Raw genomic sequence first — 17,300 nt, forward strand, 5'->3', positions numbered from 1 at the left:
TACTCATTTTGGTACTTTTTGTTCGCTTTTTTTGAAGTGATTGTGATATATTATTTGGTACTATTCCAGACTAGAATTTACAAAACAAGGCATCTGAACAAGTGAACGTTTAAATGTCCAAATTTCACTCCCGCATTGCAATATTTAAAACAAATTTTTACTATTATTTGTCCCAAAGGGTTAAATTTAAAACTAATGTGCATCGTGTCCTGGGAAAATTGAAGAATATAATTAATCAAACATTCATTCGTAACTTGTTGCATACGAATATTCATTTGGTAAAAAAATATAAAATTAGTAATCCATAAGTTTTAGCAAACTTACTGGAAACTGTTGGCCAACTTAAAAAAAAAAAATCTGAACCTACAACAATAGTACATTTCTTAAGAAACAAATAATGTAGTCTTGAAGTGTCTTCTTACCAACAGTAGGACTCTTACTGTATTGTGGCTAGAGTGATCTGGTCAACTGTTTAGCCCTATATGCTGTACCCCCCCCCCACTATCCCCACCCCAATAATGGCTTTCAATAGTGTTTTTCAACTTCTTCTTATATCAGTACTTTATCTTGAAGTTACAATACTAATCCCTTGACAAAAATGTTACAATATTAAGTTGTCTCACAACAGTCTTTCTTCTAGTTGAGGAATTATCTGGCACTACTGTTTAACACTGCCCACTGTACCCCCCCTCCCCCCCTCCTGTGATGGATATTTCAGAAAAATGGTATCCAGACCTGTGGAGTATAATTGGGTCTGGTGACAATCACTTTTACGTAAAGTTGTCATGATCGTACGGTTGAAGTCCCTATGCGTCAATGCGACTTGGGTTTGAAATTTGAGTCGACTTTTTTGTTTTTTTGTGCACAGGCTCTACTATATCTTGGGTATCCTTTTCCCTATGAAGTACCTGTTGAGTTTTGCAAGTTGTTTCTGTACTGTTAGCAATTTACCACTCGATTAGAATTGGTCTTAAGTGACCTCATCATCCTAGTCATGTTCTAACCGCTTGTTAGGGTACAGTGGGCTTTCTCTTTCAGGATTTTTTTTTGTTGTTGTTAATTTTACGGTCGGCTGAAATCTCTGAATTCTAACTTCCTTCAGAGTACTATTTCATTATATGTGATTCATACATTGTTATTAATAGGCTTTCCTTACAATTCTATGAAGGAAAAGTCATGGACCGCAATTTCCTGAATTTTTTTTTCTTTTCTTTTGTGCTTCCTTTGTGTGTTGTTAACTAGTAATTAAGTTTTTCTTGCCTTATTCTTCCCGCCAATTTGTTGTTGTTTTTGGTTTGCCATGTCTGGTTTATAGAAAAGGAGCTTTTGTTCTGCTCATAACCTAATTATTACCAGCACTTTAACTTTTAGCCTTGACTTTGGTTTAATTTTTAAGCTATTAGACGCTTGCTGAATTTGGTCACCAATTCTCTAGTCTAAAAATTTGCCACAGTTTCTGTGTTGATATTCCAAATATTTCTCTTTCACTTAATTTACTGTCATTTGGTTTTAATATGCTTCTGACATGATTTAAGTTAGCAAGTGAAACCTTTGCTTCTTGCTTAAATACACTGTTCTTGAACTTAAAGAAACTGGAATAGAAATCAGTGTATTTGAGAAGTACTATCATGTGACAAAGAATAGTTATTATTAAACTTGATATCAAGTTTGTATTATTTGAGTAATATTTGGATATTTCGTATAAAATGAAGTAGTTAACATCGGATCCTGATTAATAACCAAACTTGGAAGCTAGGGTAAATAATATGCTAGAATAGATTACAAAAATGGTCATCCATGATCGAGCTGTTGTACTTGGTTTTTGCCATCATTTAGAATAAAATATATATATACTCACTGTAACGTTTAGATGTGAAGGTAGACCTCCTCAAAGTCTGTGGAATCATGACATGGGACTTAAAAACCCGGCAGAAAATTCAAAATTATCTCTGGAAAAATCTAAAAGCAAGATGTTGGTAGCATGATATGACTTGGGAAAAGGAGTCTGCTAAATATGGTGATAACCTAATTAAACCTGAAACAAGAGTTATTTTAAAATACATGGTCATTTGATTCTCCCAAATTATAAACCAAAATTTGACGGATCTTGTCAGATTGATGGCAGGTGTTTATCCAAGGAGCCGGAGGAGGGAGGGTGGGGGGGGGGGGAGGGTTTGTGCATCCTTTCTCAACCCCACACAAAGAAATAGAATTGGTTATATTTAGCAAAACCTTACATGTATTTTAAACCCTAACAAAAGACCTAATTTAGAACCCAAATTTGCTTCACTCAGAAGGCATCCATTTCACATATAAAAAAAAATTAAAAATTATTCAATTTTTTTTTATGATAATTACTTCACTCCTCTCTTACCTGTCTCCATACAACATATGTTCCCTAATCTTCCATCACCTACAGTACCCAAATTGCTCAACATTGTGGCGGTATGACAGATCATTATAATACTTTGAGACACTGCTGCTTGAATCAGTAAGCATGCACAGTAACTGATAATGACACGCATGTGGTTTAAACTGCTTCTAAACTACTCACTACCGTACTTGACTACAGTACAATATAGTAAGAAATAAAATGTTCACATTGATCAGTAGGAAGGAGAAGGTAAAAGGAACTGACACATTCATGTTCTCCAATTAATCTTGTTGACATGTGTTGATCTGGAAAAGATTTGTTTCCAGGGTTAATTCACGGGGAGTCAGTACAGATAGGTCATGTTTGCATAGGCAACTCTAAGAATTTTAACTATGCTAGTTTGCGAAAAGCTTCCCATCCTATTTGACTGATCGTAGAAGTTAAAAAAAAAACTCAATCCTTGTCCTCACTTACCTTGATGGTCTCTTTTCTTTTTTTTCTTTTTTTTTGTATACATGTAAGAGGTTTAAACACAGCATCCTAATCTCATTAGGACTCGGTAAATATTTACAGTGGACAAAGCTGCTCTCTCCTTAAAACTGTCGCCAACTCCTCCATACCTGAAGTTTTTTATTTGGTTCTATGGCATTGATGGAAGGTGGTGATGGAAAAAAGTAAAGTCAGGGGCTTCAGAGCAAAACGTTGCAGTGTTCATGCGGGCCTCTCTCTCTCTGCTGTATGCACCTATCCCTCCCATTCCTACCCCCTCCCCCTACCCCACCCCTCCCCTTACCTCCTTACTCCAAATTACTGCAGTTTGCTGCCACCTTCTACAGTGCTAAATTGAACACTGGTGGTATCATATTTGTTGCTATGGTGATTTGGAGGAATGCAGTGTCAAATTTAAAGCAATTAAAGCCACCGTAGCACATATCAGTGGGGGGGGGGGGGGGAATCCATGTGTTTCAAACTTTGGCTTGTATTGGTTGGTGTACTATTTTCATTCAGGAGGGAGATAACCTCAGTTTTATCTAAAAAAGGTCATCTATTTCTTTAAAACAATTCTCAAATGTTCAAATTTGTTAACTGAATTGCAACCCAGTATTAATCAGCATACGTACAGTAGCTCCCGCATTAATGCTTTACACACATCATCACTTGTGTAGATGGCTGGTAATTGCCTCAAAATAATAAATAATGCCCCTTCAGTTCTCAAAATTAGTAAATATTTGGATTGAAGGTAGAGAACATGGGGGATTGGGTGGGGGAAGGGGGACACATTGGAAATGAAGAAATGGATGTGCTATCTCTATTAGTACAAAAACAGTGAACAAGTTCTTGTATTTTCATTGATATTTGGCCTATAACTTTGTGAAGTGCTCAGGGGAAAGTCATTAAGACTGAACATTAATGTGGACTTGTAAATGGGCATAGCTTTTGGTAATGATATCGCTATACATAGAAACTTTCTGTGTGTGTTTTTTTTGGGGGGGGGGGGGAAGGGGGAGAGAAATCACTATGACGTATTGATCACAAATATATCTGATATTGCAACAAGGTTGTCTGTTTCTCCGCCTATAGTCATATCTAGATATTTTATGTTTCGTCCGTCAACAGTACTTCAGACGACCAGGCGTGATTGAAAACTCCTCCAAGACCAAGACATTTACGGCTACGAACCAGCACGCCACCGCCCAGTCGATGTCGTCGTCACCTAGTCATCTGGCTGGCATCTCAGACCTTACCTGTCTCATCAGTGACTCGGAGCTGACCTTGAAAGAGAAGCTGGGAAATGGATCTTTTGGAGTCGTCATGAAGGGAGAATGGAAGGCACCCAGTGGGAGAAAAGTAAGTGTAGTCATGGTATTAACACCAGTTTGAAAGATTGATACTCCATCCCATTCCCTCCCCCAGTGGCTTCCCCCACTGGCTTCCTCTCCCTTCCCCCACTGGCTACCCGCCTACCCCCCCCCTCCCTGACCTCACCTACTGTATCCTTTTCTATACTATCTAGAAATATGCATGGACCATTGAGGGTCTGTAGCTCTTCTAATACAGTCATGCCAATGTAAAGGCAAATCGTTTCAAATAAGTACATGTGCAAGAATTATATTCCTTCACTGTTTTATTGTATTGATAACTTTGTTTTTGTAAGTAGAATTAATTAATGAACAACTGGCTGGTAAAGTCCCTATTTAGTTTTCTGTTATTCATGTACAGTACTTATTGGGTATGGAAGGTACTATGGTTTCTGACTGGTTATATAAGGAGATTGTCACCACTGAGGACTGAATAGCTGGGTTGGTAGAGTGCTGGGCTTGTAAGCCAGAGGTCACTGGGTTCAAATCCTCATTCTAGCCAGATCAATTTTTTTTTCTTTTTTCCATAATTTTACTTTTTCCTTGTAAATGAATGCACTTTGCTACCAACTTATTTTTAGTAACATGACACAGGGTTCAGAGGGGTGGGGTAGGGGTGGGGACTAGTGTCAGTCCAATGGTCAGTGTTGCTGAAAATCCTACCTGTGTTGAGACCATTCCCACAAGGAAATCCTTTCAGTGAATATTGGAGGCCATTGTCCTCACCCTCCATCACTGGTCACATGACACTGTGTTCTTCATTGACTAAGTAATTAAGTTTTCTCTGGTGAAGAAATACCTTGAATGGTGGTCGTTGACAGATCAGTTGCTTTCATGTCAAGCTAAACTGCTTTTTTAAATTAATTTTTTTTTTTTAAGTTCTAAAATTTTATAATTAACTATAAGAATACCAATTGTAGTAAAAGCATTATAAGGTAGCCATTTAAGTTGATTTTGGTCAATTCAAAAAAAAAATTTTTTTTTTTTATTTTATAATCCCATAACTATGTGTAGGTGATTATTAACTTAACTAGTGAAGTTATTGTGAAGACAAAAACTGAAAATGGTTTAAATTTTTCCCTGATTTTCTTTTTAATTGTGCATGTAGTACTACTATTGAAAAGTGTCCACTCTAACCCACCAATAATGTGACCTTTAACCTTGACTTGGAGAAATCTCTTGGAAGGGTTTGATGTTTGCAAATCTTTATTTCAAATAACTCTGTGGATTGGTTTTGTTATCAAAATTGCAGACCACTTACCCCCCAAAAAAAAACATTTCAAGACAGTTCTGAGTCAACCATCAACCCCTGATTAAGAATGGCTTTTGTGGTTTCTAGAATAGACTATTGAAGTTGTTTGTTGTATTGTGTGGGGGGAACAAAAAATGAAAGAATCAACTTTAAAACCATCCTACCTTAGTGAGTTAAAACCACAAGATTCTTTTGTGCAGGTGTAATGTTTATTTAGTTTGAAAAAAGGTCTCTTCTTTGTGAGAAAGGAAGGAAAAAAAAGGAGAAAAGAAATAGAGACAGAAAGACAGAAAGGAAAGTTGTGTCTAGAGATAAATCAAAGAATAAATGACTGACGGTTAAATTTAGTTGAGTCTGAAGTGACAAGGATTCATAAAGTTAAAGAAGGCAAATTATAAATCAGCTAGCTAGTCATATTTATCAGCATAACATAATTTTCTTTTGATACTAAGTACTGCAGTACCCTCCAGTACTCTTCTTGTATTGTTTCACAAGTTAATTATTACAATTCCCTGCAAAAAAAAGTGGTACTCAATAAGCAAGCTCGCGAAATAAATCATTTTTGGCCAAAGATGAGGGGGAAAATTGGTCCCTTAAGTTTGCACTAATTGGGTATATACTGTATCTGAGGCCTTTAGGGTTTAAAAGTGTGACCAGCACCCTATAGTACCTGCTTTCTTGGAACAGTGGGATTTTGGTACTCGCTGGCCCAAAACTTGCTTAGACTGCCGATTGTGTTTTCATTGAAAATTTATGGAGAACCCCTTATCTTGAAGAAAGTTTGTTACCATTGTTTAATTACAATTACAAAATTTCTAAATATTACCGGTGCAAACCTTTGCCAACGAAGATGTGTAAGTTTTGCAAACGAACCTCAACACGTTATGACTCTCCAACACTTCCATTCTGGATGCCAGTGGTGTCACCAGACGTTAGGAAGTGGTGGAAGGGGGGTGGGCATACCAAAATGAGATCAATTTTGGGAGGGGGGGACACAGAATGTGGGTAATATCTGTAGGAAGTACCTAAGTAATAATTCCCATATTGTTTGAAGCATTGCATTATAAATCATTCCTTTCTTGTTTTGGCCTCTTTGAACATGTTAGTGACTTGTGATTCAGTGTTCTGGACTACAAAACAGTATTACATTGTTCATCGCATAGCCCGCGTAATAGACAGCTGTTTGCGTTAAATATTAAAATATCCTTCATACCACAATTTTCACCACAAAGTGCTCTCTGTGCTGGTATAAAAAAATAGATGCAATACAAACAATGGATTGTTTAACATTTTAAAAGAAGAAGTGTGGAATTTCACCAAAATTAGGACCAAGGATAAGCCCTTGTGGTATAAAAGAAAGCCAGGAGGTCAGTAAACAGATTAAAAAGGAGGCAGGCAAAACATTATTGTCCATCATACTAAAAAGTTGCTGCACAGATAAACAACAAAATTTTGTAAAAACGAGGATCAAATGCCAATAACACATTAAATGCTACAATGCAATTCACTGTATCAACTCTTAAGGTGGGGTTTTGAAGCCCTTGTCTAAGCCTCAAGGGTTTTGGAAACTATTGGAGCCTCTGGAGTTGTTGACAATATTGTTTACAAATAGTAATACACACAGTACTTATTAGGATGAGTCAGAATAAATCTGTTGGTGCGGGAGGTCAGAAAACTCATCTTACTGTAAAGTTCAAGAACTTAAGAAGTCAAGTGCAGTGAAATGTATCACATATATTATTATGCTCTTTCTGTTTTGAAAATGATAGACCTTCATTTCAAGCATTTGTTTGACTTTATTTTTGGCAGGTAGGTTTTGGAGCTCAATTACCCCCCCCCCTCCCACCCCCCTCTCTCTTTCTCTCTTGTGTTTCCACATTTGTTGAGAGTGAAATATAAACTCACATGATAATAAATTTCAACCAGCTTCCATTTGAAAGTAGCAAGAGCCAGAGAGAAGTTAGAACTAATAGCTTGGTAGGCTGGCAGGGGGTTTATGCCTGTATAACACCTCAGGGTATTATCACAAGATTGCAGGTGGCCAGTTTTTTTTTTTGGGGGGGGGGGGTTAAACTGGAATGAAATCATTCCTGCAACAGACTTGGCCTGCAGGGTTCCCCATGAGTTCCTCTGATCATGGAGCTATTATTGATGTAGACAGTTGATTTAATAGCTCGGAATATATATAAATATTAAAAAGAAAATCCACCTTTACAAAAGAAAATATTATAAGAAAAAACCAGAGAAATAAGATATGACTCATACATGACAAATAAGGAGTACTGTTTTCAAAAATATATTGGAAATAAAACATTCAATATATTTTCTAAAACATTACTCCTTATTTGTCAATTATGAGTCAGATGTTATTTCACTGGTTTTCTCTAATAATCCTCTAATATATGAATATACAGTTTATAATTATTATATAATGTCATGTCTTGTTGTCAGAATCCAAACTCAAGTAATTATACTCTTAGAACTGTTTGTTTCAGATTGATGTCGCAGTGAAGTGTCTCAGGAATGAGACTGTCAAACAAGCTGGATTCTTTGAAGATTTTGTGAATGAGGTCAACAGCATGCACCAATTGAACCATCCAAACCTTATTCGACTCTATGGTGTCACACTCTCCAGTCCTCTCAAAATGGTGAGCCATGCTGTCAGCATTTTCAATGTGATCCACATGAATGCCCACGGTCCTTCTTTGTGGTTTTTTTATTCCGTAAATGCTACCGTGATTCGTCCTTGAGGGGGAAATTGATTGGACCGTTTAAATTTGTTATGGTCAGTGAACTGTGCAAGGAAGAGGAAGAGAAACATGTCACATCTTCAAATTGTGGTCAAGATTTAACTCTTTTAGATGTTAGTGGAAATGGGTGATTGTATGTACTGTACAGACCTCTCCTCAAATTTCTGTTTTTACCAATCTTTAATATAAACATTACATGATGCTACCCCTGTAGGGGTCATTTTGAGGTGTGTTTTGTACTGACAGGAATTTTTTTCGGTGGCTGAAGTTGATAGCGTAATAAAAAACAAAATGCTGGAAATTTGTATTCTTATTTCTTCCATCTGCTAAGCAGTTTTTATGGTGAAGATATTATTTTCCAAATTTGGCTGTGTATTTTGTGAATGCCATCTGGCAACAGTAGAGATGGCATCACAGCAATTCAGCTGTTTTTCTTTCTAAAATATTTGACTAAACATGTATATTTGCAGAGTGGAATAAAATGTTAGGAATGAGTTGCATTTTGATGAACATTCTAAACATAGAGAATGTTGACAGCTAGGCGAAAATTCCAAATGTATCAGGTTTTCAAGGATAATTAACGAGAAGGAAGAAAATAATATTTAGGAAAGTAATGTTCTTGAAGAACACTTGCCTTGATGACATCACATCCCACTCAAGGGTTTAGCCTGTCAAAACAGATTCCGTCCAATCAACTATATCTCGAAGTAGGGACGAAATACCGAAGATTGGGTCTTTTTTGGCTGACATTGTGGAATTTTTTTTTCCCATTCATATAAGTGTCAAATCGTTACTGTTACCGGAATATCACTTTTAACGTCTCATTCAGAGCTACCATCCCCCTCAGATTTATTATGCATGAAAATACTGAGAAAAAAATATGATGAATTTGTTTAGTTATTTTTATGTTCATCTTGGCTGGCAGATAACAGAAATTGCCCCTCTTGGCGCTCTCTCAGATAGGCTGCAAGAGAAAGCGGAACAGTTCCTGGTAGCGACTCTGTATAACTACGCAGTGCAGATCGCGACGGGAATGGCATATCTAGAATCCAAACGATTCATCCACAGAGACTTAGCTGCGAGGAACATCTTGCTGGCATCTAAAGAAAAGGTTAGTTTAAATATATGCTGGTGCAGATCAGGTTACAATGTAAAACAATAAATGTGTGAGCTAATCTAAGACGAGATATATCCGGAAATTCCCTTACCAATAAATTCACAGCTTTTATTTTTTTAAATTTTTTTTTCCTGGTTGACATCTTTTCAAAAAAATGAAGGTACATATAAAATAGACTTTTTAGTTGCGAGCAATAATGCTGGCTTGTGTGTATGTATGTATGTGTGCGTTTGTTTTGTATTCTGACCGAGGAATTGAACAAAAGAATTCCAGGTCCTCGGTTGTGATTTCTAAAGAATCACCACGTCCTCGGAAGAATTCTATTGTATGGGGTATTGTTAAGGTTATGGTACGTGGATTTGAACAATGGAAAATACAATGGGGTCCTCGGTCTGAATGTAAAACAAATATGTGTGTGTATTATGTATGTGTGTGTGTATGTGACGGCAGCTTGTAAGCACTATAGTAGTCCAAAACAGCTTATAAAGACGATTTCTCAACAAACACAAATTGAATCAATGTCATACTTGGTACAGTAAGTAGATGCCCTACAATGAGTAGATGTTTCCTATTGTTTTTGGTACCCATCTCTTGAATATTAATGAGCGTGAAGGGCTTACCATAAAATGCTTAAAATGTCAGTGTCTCTGCAACCCTATGTCCGATTCAGTTAAATACTTGGAATTGGTGATGAAAAAAGGAAACAGTATGAACATGTTCTTTGCAACAACAATGTTTACCTCATTAATATTCATGGTGGGTGGGGCTTAATGGGAAATTGTCAAAAACAGCTTGCAAACATGATATTTCAATAACCACAAGATGAATCAATGTCATACTTGGTAGGTAGATTCCCTGTGATGAGTATATTGTTGTTGGTTCCCATGCCGTGAATATAAATAAATGGAGGGGGGAGGGGTTAACGTAAAATTTGGTTCATACTGGTATGGTGATGTTGGTACATAATAAGCACATTAAATGACTTTTCTAACTTAATGCCATTAATATTCATCACATCAAATTGCAAGAAATGGCTTGTAAACACAAGACAAGAACCAACTGTTCCTTGGTTTTCATCCTTGGCATATTAGGTTTTTCACACTACATTCATACAATCAACCGTTTTGTTTTTTGTGTGCATATCATGAAGATTAATCAGTGAACATAAAATTCATAATCAGTTGTCCCTGAAATAGTTTGTCTAATTAGCTTCATACATGTACATGGATAATACAATGTAAGTATATAGATACATGCTATGAGATCATAAAATTGACCTCAATAATTTCCATTCATGTATCTGTGTTTATACCACCTCACAAAGTACAGTACCGTTCAGATTAAATCGGCCGTGGCATCGTGTATCGTGATGCCCTTATCTTTTTCTATCGTTTTCTATCGTGAAACCTGACTACTGTAAATTTTTTGTACATGCTACCACGATATAACGATATACCACGATCACACGCTATATCGTGATACCAAGCCTTCACGATAGCAAACATGACTGCTACATTCACGCTAACACGTTATATCGTGAGATTGTGATTTCAAGCTGAGCGCATCACAATTCGTAACTTCGTTTGGGCTTTGGGTTTTTATTATTCACGCTATTTCGTTAAGTCGTAATATCGTGTATCATAAAGTTCCTACTCTACTGTGCGAAAATCGATCTTTACAGGAGTTCCGCCTGGAAAACTTTTTGATGTCAGCTCACAACTTTACACGTTTAACTTTTTATTTAACAACAGTAACGTTACGTACGGATAGCAACTTTTCTGTTACTAGTAGTGTTAGTTGTAGATTTTATGTTCCACGTTACTTTGAATAGTTGGCAACATTTTGAAGAATAATAAAGTACTACTAAGCCTTTCTTGTGTTCAGTTTTTATATAATTTATCGTTGGTTCGAACAGAATGAAAAGGGAAAAAAATTCCACCCAACAACTTTGAAGCAGGGCCGGTTAAAAACAAAACATCTTCATCGTCCGCGCAAGGGGCCTCCCTTTTCCTGATTCCCGAGTCTCTATTCGGATTCAAGAAATCTAACTAACCTTAAAAATTATTTTGTTAAGGTTGCCAACTATTCCAAACTAGTATTAGCGCATGAATAGAAGAAAAACGTCAGCCTGTTTTTTTTCAGATCTCAGTACGAGAAACATGTATTTTATTTGGATAATAGAAAAACTTTCTTTAATGTGGTTAATTAATATTTTCCTACCCTAGCTATATTTGATAAAACCTTCATGAAAACCGACTTTTTAGAAAATGGATTTTGAAGCTCAGTCAACAATTTAAAAAATGCTTACCGTTAAATACTGGCGTCAAAAAATACATTTCGTATTTATTCCAATAAAGATCCACAAAGGATAAAAATGTGAAGAACAGCTTACTAAATAGAATTGAAACTGCATGTACAGTCCATGGTCATTTTAAGTATCCAAATACTATACAAAGAGATCGAGTTCACCGAAATACCCCTTTTCCCTACCACCTGAGGAAAAGCGTCTTTTATAAATTATAGTACCATACAGTACTTTACATTTGATACAAAAGTAACATCTACAACAACTTCCCAAAATTTGTATGTGTCACAATAGGTTAAGTTTTAACCGCACAGTACCATTAATAATTTGCATATTACATCAAAAGTTACACTCGGGCGTCCAGATGGCGGGAAAATGTACAATCATGTACAATTTGTTGTGTCGTTCCCACGGTGCAATGAACTTGGGCAAGTTGCCAAGTTCGAATGTCGTTGACCTACTTATGTTCCGTAAACAATGTCAATGGGAATTATGTGTGTAAAAACTTGTTTTCCACGTGTTATATATATATATAGAAGTTTTACGTAAGCGGAGTGAATTTCGGGGCGGCTCGTTGATTGTGAGGAAGCACTTTAAGTTCCGACAATTTTTTTGGACTCTTTTTTTGCAATTTTTTTGGAATTTTTTGAACCAAATTTTTTTCTGGGGGGGGCTCAATTTTGTTAGACCCAAATTCTGTCTGACTAATTTTTTTGGGGATTCAATTTTTTCGGACCCAATTTTTTTGGGACTCATTTTTTTTTTACCCAAATTTTGTCTGGCTTAAGTTATTTTTTTGGGGGGGACTCAATTTTTTTGGACCCAAATTTTCTTTGTGGAATCAATTTTGTTAGACCCAAATTTTGTCTCACTAACTATTTATTAGGGGGGACTCAATTTTTTCGGACCCGATTTTTTTTGGGGGACTCATTGTTTTTTGGACCCAAATTTTTTCCGGCCTAATTTTTTTTGGGGGGACTCAATTTTATTTGGACCCAATTTTTTTTTGTGGAATCAACTTTTTTGGACCCACAATTTTTCTGACCTGATTTGTTTGGGGGGACTAATTTTTTTCGGACGCACCAATTTTTATTTACGAAACAAAAAATAAAAGGGCCCAAAGTTTTTTATGACCCAAATAGTGCTTGTCCGAAAAAAAATTGGTCATAAAAATTTTAAGAGTAAAAACAATTTGTGTCATCAAAATATTTTGGTCCAAAAAATTATGGGTCTTAAAAAAATTTGGTCCGAACTCCGAAAACATATTGGTCAAAAATATTGGTCAAAAGAACTTCAGAGTCAAAAACAATTGTCGGAACGTAGACACGCTGGAACCCATAAAATATACTGGGTCTACCCCTAATCATTGCATTTTGGGCGAATGTGTATTTAACTACGTGACATGATGCTTAAACACATGTTTGAACAAAATGAAAAATTCAAGTATTACCACATAAATATTCAAAAAAATATACTTTTGTTGCATGGTATGAAGGATTTGGTGAAACCAAACATGTCTGGACTGGTTTGAAAATTCTACGAGGTTCGTGATCAACTTGACCGTCTAGTATTTTCAGAAAGTAAGGTTGCTACCATACAAAACTGTCCGGCGAAAAGCAATTAAATGACTTTATGACATTTAAATAAAAAAAAAGCTTCTAACAGAAGTTATGACCAATTTTGTATAATTTTTAATGTGCGCGTCAATACGGGTTGCCATCAGGATCATATCGATTACTGATGCTATGCAAAAGAAACTGCTTATTTGAGCATATCATATGGTGCGGAAAAACATTCTTCAAGCAAACAATTTTCTCGAAAATCTTGCGAAATTCGATCGTGAAAACAATGTTCAAACATACTAAAGTATGCCACCCTATGCATCCCGGAGGGTGGAAAAGCTACTGTAGGCCTATATTCAGCGTTACAATGCATATTAACCCTATCGTAACATTTGGGACCATTTGCTAGTACAATTAAAGCCTAGGCTGATATTCTTGCATACAAGAAGTTCAGAACGAATGTTTTGTTCGAACTGAAAATATTTTGCGAGTCCCGCTATTTTTTTTAAAGAAGGGGTTTGTATGAAGGAGTTTGGATGAGTAGGCCTACAGTGTGTTCATTAGGCCTATCGTACTAGTTTTGCGATTATGAAACTTGTATGTCGATTGACACTTAATTTTGGTGACACACCAAACTTTTTGATCAGAATTTGCAATAAATCTATTGCACATTGCGTTGAATTGATGATTTCATCTACTGCGGGAAGAAGCCTACCCCAATTCTTTCAAATCACGATGAAACGATCCATCGTTCTGCAACGTGATTCACGCTATAACGATAACATTACGATAGTATACAGTGCCAGTGAAATGATGCACACACTATCACGATATTACGACCACGATGCGACGCACGATATCACGTTAGGTACTTGCTATAGGCGTAATGGAAACGATATCATGATAGACTCCTCGAGTCTCCTCATATTTTGTCACGATACACGATGCCACGGCCGATTTAATCTGGGCGGTACTGTAGACTTTGTCAACATGATAACTGTTTGCTGGTACCTTCCTTTATATGTTGCTGTATTAGTCAATAGGTAATCCCTCTTCATTTCGGTGTGCACAAATGCATTAATATTAACATGAATGGCTTACCCTCACTATGAATATTTTTGGGGCATCGGAACCACTACACATTTCATTTTCTGGTTGTGGTTAAAATTGAAAATATGAAGTCTGTGAGAATGAAAGCAGTGTTAAATGTATATTGTATGCCTACCTACATAAATAAAGTACAGTGACATAACTGTTGTACACATATAGGCATACAGTAGCACAACATTCTTATGGGATTATTAAATGGCAAGTGGGAAAACAGAACATTTCAGGCGTGAAGTGAATATTCTACTGCAAAGAAATTCACACTTGATGGCGCTGAAATCTCCATATATATATCCTCTCTTAAGGTCTGAAAATTCCCATTGGTGAAAAGTTGGAATACCATGAATACTGGAAATACAGTTTATAATCATCTTTGCTGTGATGTAAACAGGGTTGTGGTGGGGGAGGGGGGTATGAGGTGGGGGCGGAGGGAGGGTTGAAAGCCCACTCATTGTCAACTTTGTAATTTAGTTGGATTACCATAGCTATATGTGCCCTGTCCTACTTACAAGTGTGTTCCACAGACATGGTTCCCACTCGATCTGGTAAAAATAGGAAAAGTGGCGGATAAAAAGGACAGAAAATGAAAAAACCTCTTTTCTGGGTCTTGAAAGTAATTTTGAAATTTAATTTTTGGAATAGTGAGGAATATCCACTTCTCATCTTTTCATGACTACTTTATTTAGAGAAAGCTTTTCTTTTTGGGTAAAAAGAACCATTTTCTTGTTGTCCTGGATCGTTCAATTTTGGATGTATTACCTACAGTACTCTCACCCGTGATTTTTTTATCTTCAATTGTTTCCTGTTATTTTCCGTTAAATCTGCAGTTTTTTAATTGTACAGTGTGCAAGTTTTGACTTTGAAAAAAGATATGGCACAGAGTAGAGTGAGGCAGTGTAGAAACAGAAATTATATAAATGTTGTTATGAAATGTCAGCAGTTTCATTATGAAGGTGATGGCTGCATGTCTCCCTTACATCGCCCCCCCCCCCCCCGTAGAAGGTGGGGTTGACACTGTTATCTCCCTGGTGAGATATGTGTAATTTAGTTTGCTGCTTCCTAACCTGTCTCAGGTCTACTTAACTTTATTACCTTAACCTATTAACTTGGTTACTTTTTTTAGCACTGTCACCCCCCCTAAAATGCCTTCCCCCCTCCCCCCAAGTCCGTTATTCCCAAACCAGAAAATTTTGGGGGGCTTCAGACCACCACCACTGTGTAAAGTTGTAAGTAAAATGTATACAATCCCTATGGAGTTATCACATCATGACCAGAGGATACTATAAAAAAAAAGGTCTTTCAACCAACAACTGCCTTCTTGTTTTTTTTCCCCCCGCAATCTGCAGGCAGTCTGTAATCGTGTTAAACTGCTCGTTAAAGAATACACACGTGCGGCGCAGAACGTATACTGGCGTAATGCATTCGATCAAACCAGTACATACAGTACATGCACTGGAAATGGGTGTCAAACTGTTCATGCATAGCATTTCTAGCATACAACCATCTTTTCTTCCTAGACGAATTAGATTTTATGTCGGCGGCGTTGCATTAAATGTACATACCTATACAGCATCGATTTCCATACCACGGCTAACTGTAGCTTAGACCGTTTAATACCGTGGAGGAGGCAGAGCAGGACGACGACTCTCTTATCGTACACATTCTTCAAGAATTTGAGCCTCACGCAGGCTAAAATATGTCTATTTTGGGACTGTAACCAAGTTAAACCAACCACTAAGGAAGCAAAGACCATTATTACAACTGGAAATTTATTAAATTAGTGACTCACAGTTTCAGACAGGAACTATGATTATTCCAGTCTGGGAGAATATAAAAATGTTTTTTTGTTTTATGTGAGCTGTCAGAATATGGTTTTTGCTCCATCAGTGAGTGGTATCTGGTTTGTGGGGAACCCCCTGTGGAATTTTAATCATGTAGTCACCAACTGTTAGTTGAAAGCTGGACTCAACTTAAAGATGAGTACCAGACAAAAAAACAAAAATTAATGAAAGATATATCGACTATAAAATCATCAGTAGAAATTGTGTTTGTGTAACAATTTTTTTTACATATTTGCTGGAACTTGGTGAAATATTCATGATTTCTTCATCATTGGAGGGATCATATTTGTAGATCTTTCACAGTTTAGGGAAAATATATTCGCAGTCAATACCAGTATAAGTCCATATAGCAAACCAAAATACTGGCACAACTTTAAGGAAGGAAAAGAAAAGATGAAATTAACTATTAACAATACTCATAATGAAAACTTAAAAAGAATTTAGTTTGAAGTCAAAGGGACAGAAAAGTTAGTATTAATTACAGTTTAAGTTATTCCATATATTGTCCACTAGTATATACATGGGCAGGCAGATCTATGATTTTAAAAGCAGGAACCTGAGGTTGTTGAAGCTATCTCCAATGGGAGAGTGTTCAGGCCCCCTCCCCTCTCCCCTCCCCCTGGAAAGAATTGAAATTGTAGATGTGAGAAATGCTTCATTCTGGGACCTGGGTCATAATTTGGCTATACATGTTAGATCTATAAATTAGTTCTACACTCAAGGCTCTGCTATAATCACTTTTAATTTTTTTATTTGTGGTTTAACAGGGGCAGGGGGCAGGGAGGGGGGAGATATTTACATCCCAACTCACCTCCACCCTCCTAGATATTTGCCTGATACATGTAAAACAAATGATACTTCATTCGTTATTTAAAATCTGATATACCGATATTCTTTGCTATCTGAGCAACCCTTTAAGAAGGCACCAGGGTAAGTTCTAGTTCTGATGGGTCATATGTTGAAGTGGAGACCATGTGGAAAAAATAACACCCACTGTTAATAAGCAAACCAAAAGCATGCAGTTCAGAACTGATGCTGAAGTTAAGGTCAGGGCTGAGCTTGAGGCAGTTAAAAAACACATATATATATATATGAAATAAATGATATATAGAAAAGTTTGTGGTAAAGACCTA

At 36.6% G+C, this 17,300-nt stretch overlaps 1 protein-coding gene across 7 annotated transcripts in view; it reads left to right on the plus strand.

Moving 5' to 3' along the window:
* The window catches only part of LOC139975527 (uncharacterized), a 71,600-nt gene that overhangs the window by 33,458 nt on the left and 20,842 nt on the right, over positions 1-17,300 (plus strand). For all 7 annotated transcript variants that reach the window (XM_071983519.1, XM_071983521.1, XM_071983520.1 and 4 more), the window contains 3 exons: positions 3,992-4,222; positions 7,981-8,133; positions 9,161-9,346. In XM_071983519.1, coding sequence (XP_071839620.1) covers positions 3,992-4,222; positions 7,981-8,133; positions 9,161-9,346 — 570 coding nt within the window. The remainder of the gene's footprint in view (positions 1-3,991; positions 4,223-7,980; positions 8,134-9,160; positions 9,347-17,300) is intronic.

This window comes from Apostichopus japonicus, chromosome 11 (assembly GCF_037975245.1).
Source record: "Apostichopus japonicus isolate 1M-3 chromosome 11, ASM3797524v1, whole genome shotgun sequence".
Lineage (NCBI taxonomy): Eukaryota > Metazoa > Echinodermata > Holothuroidea > Aspidochirotida > Stichopodidae > Apostichopus > Apostichopus japonicus.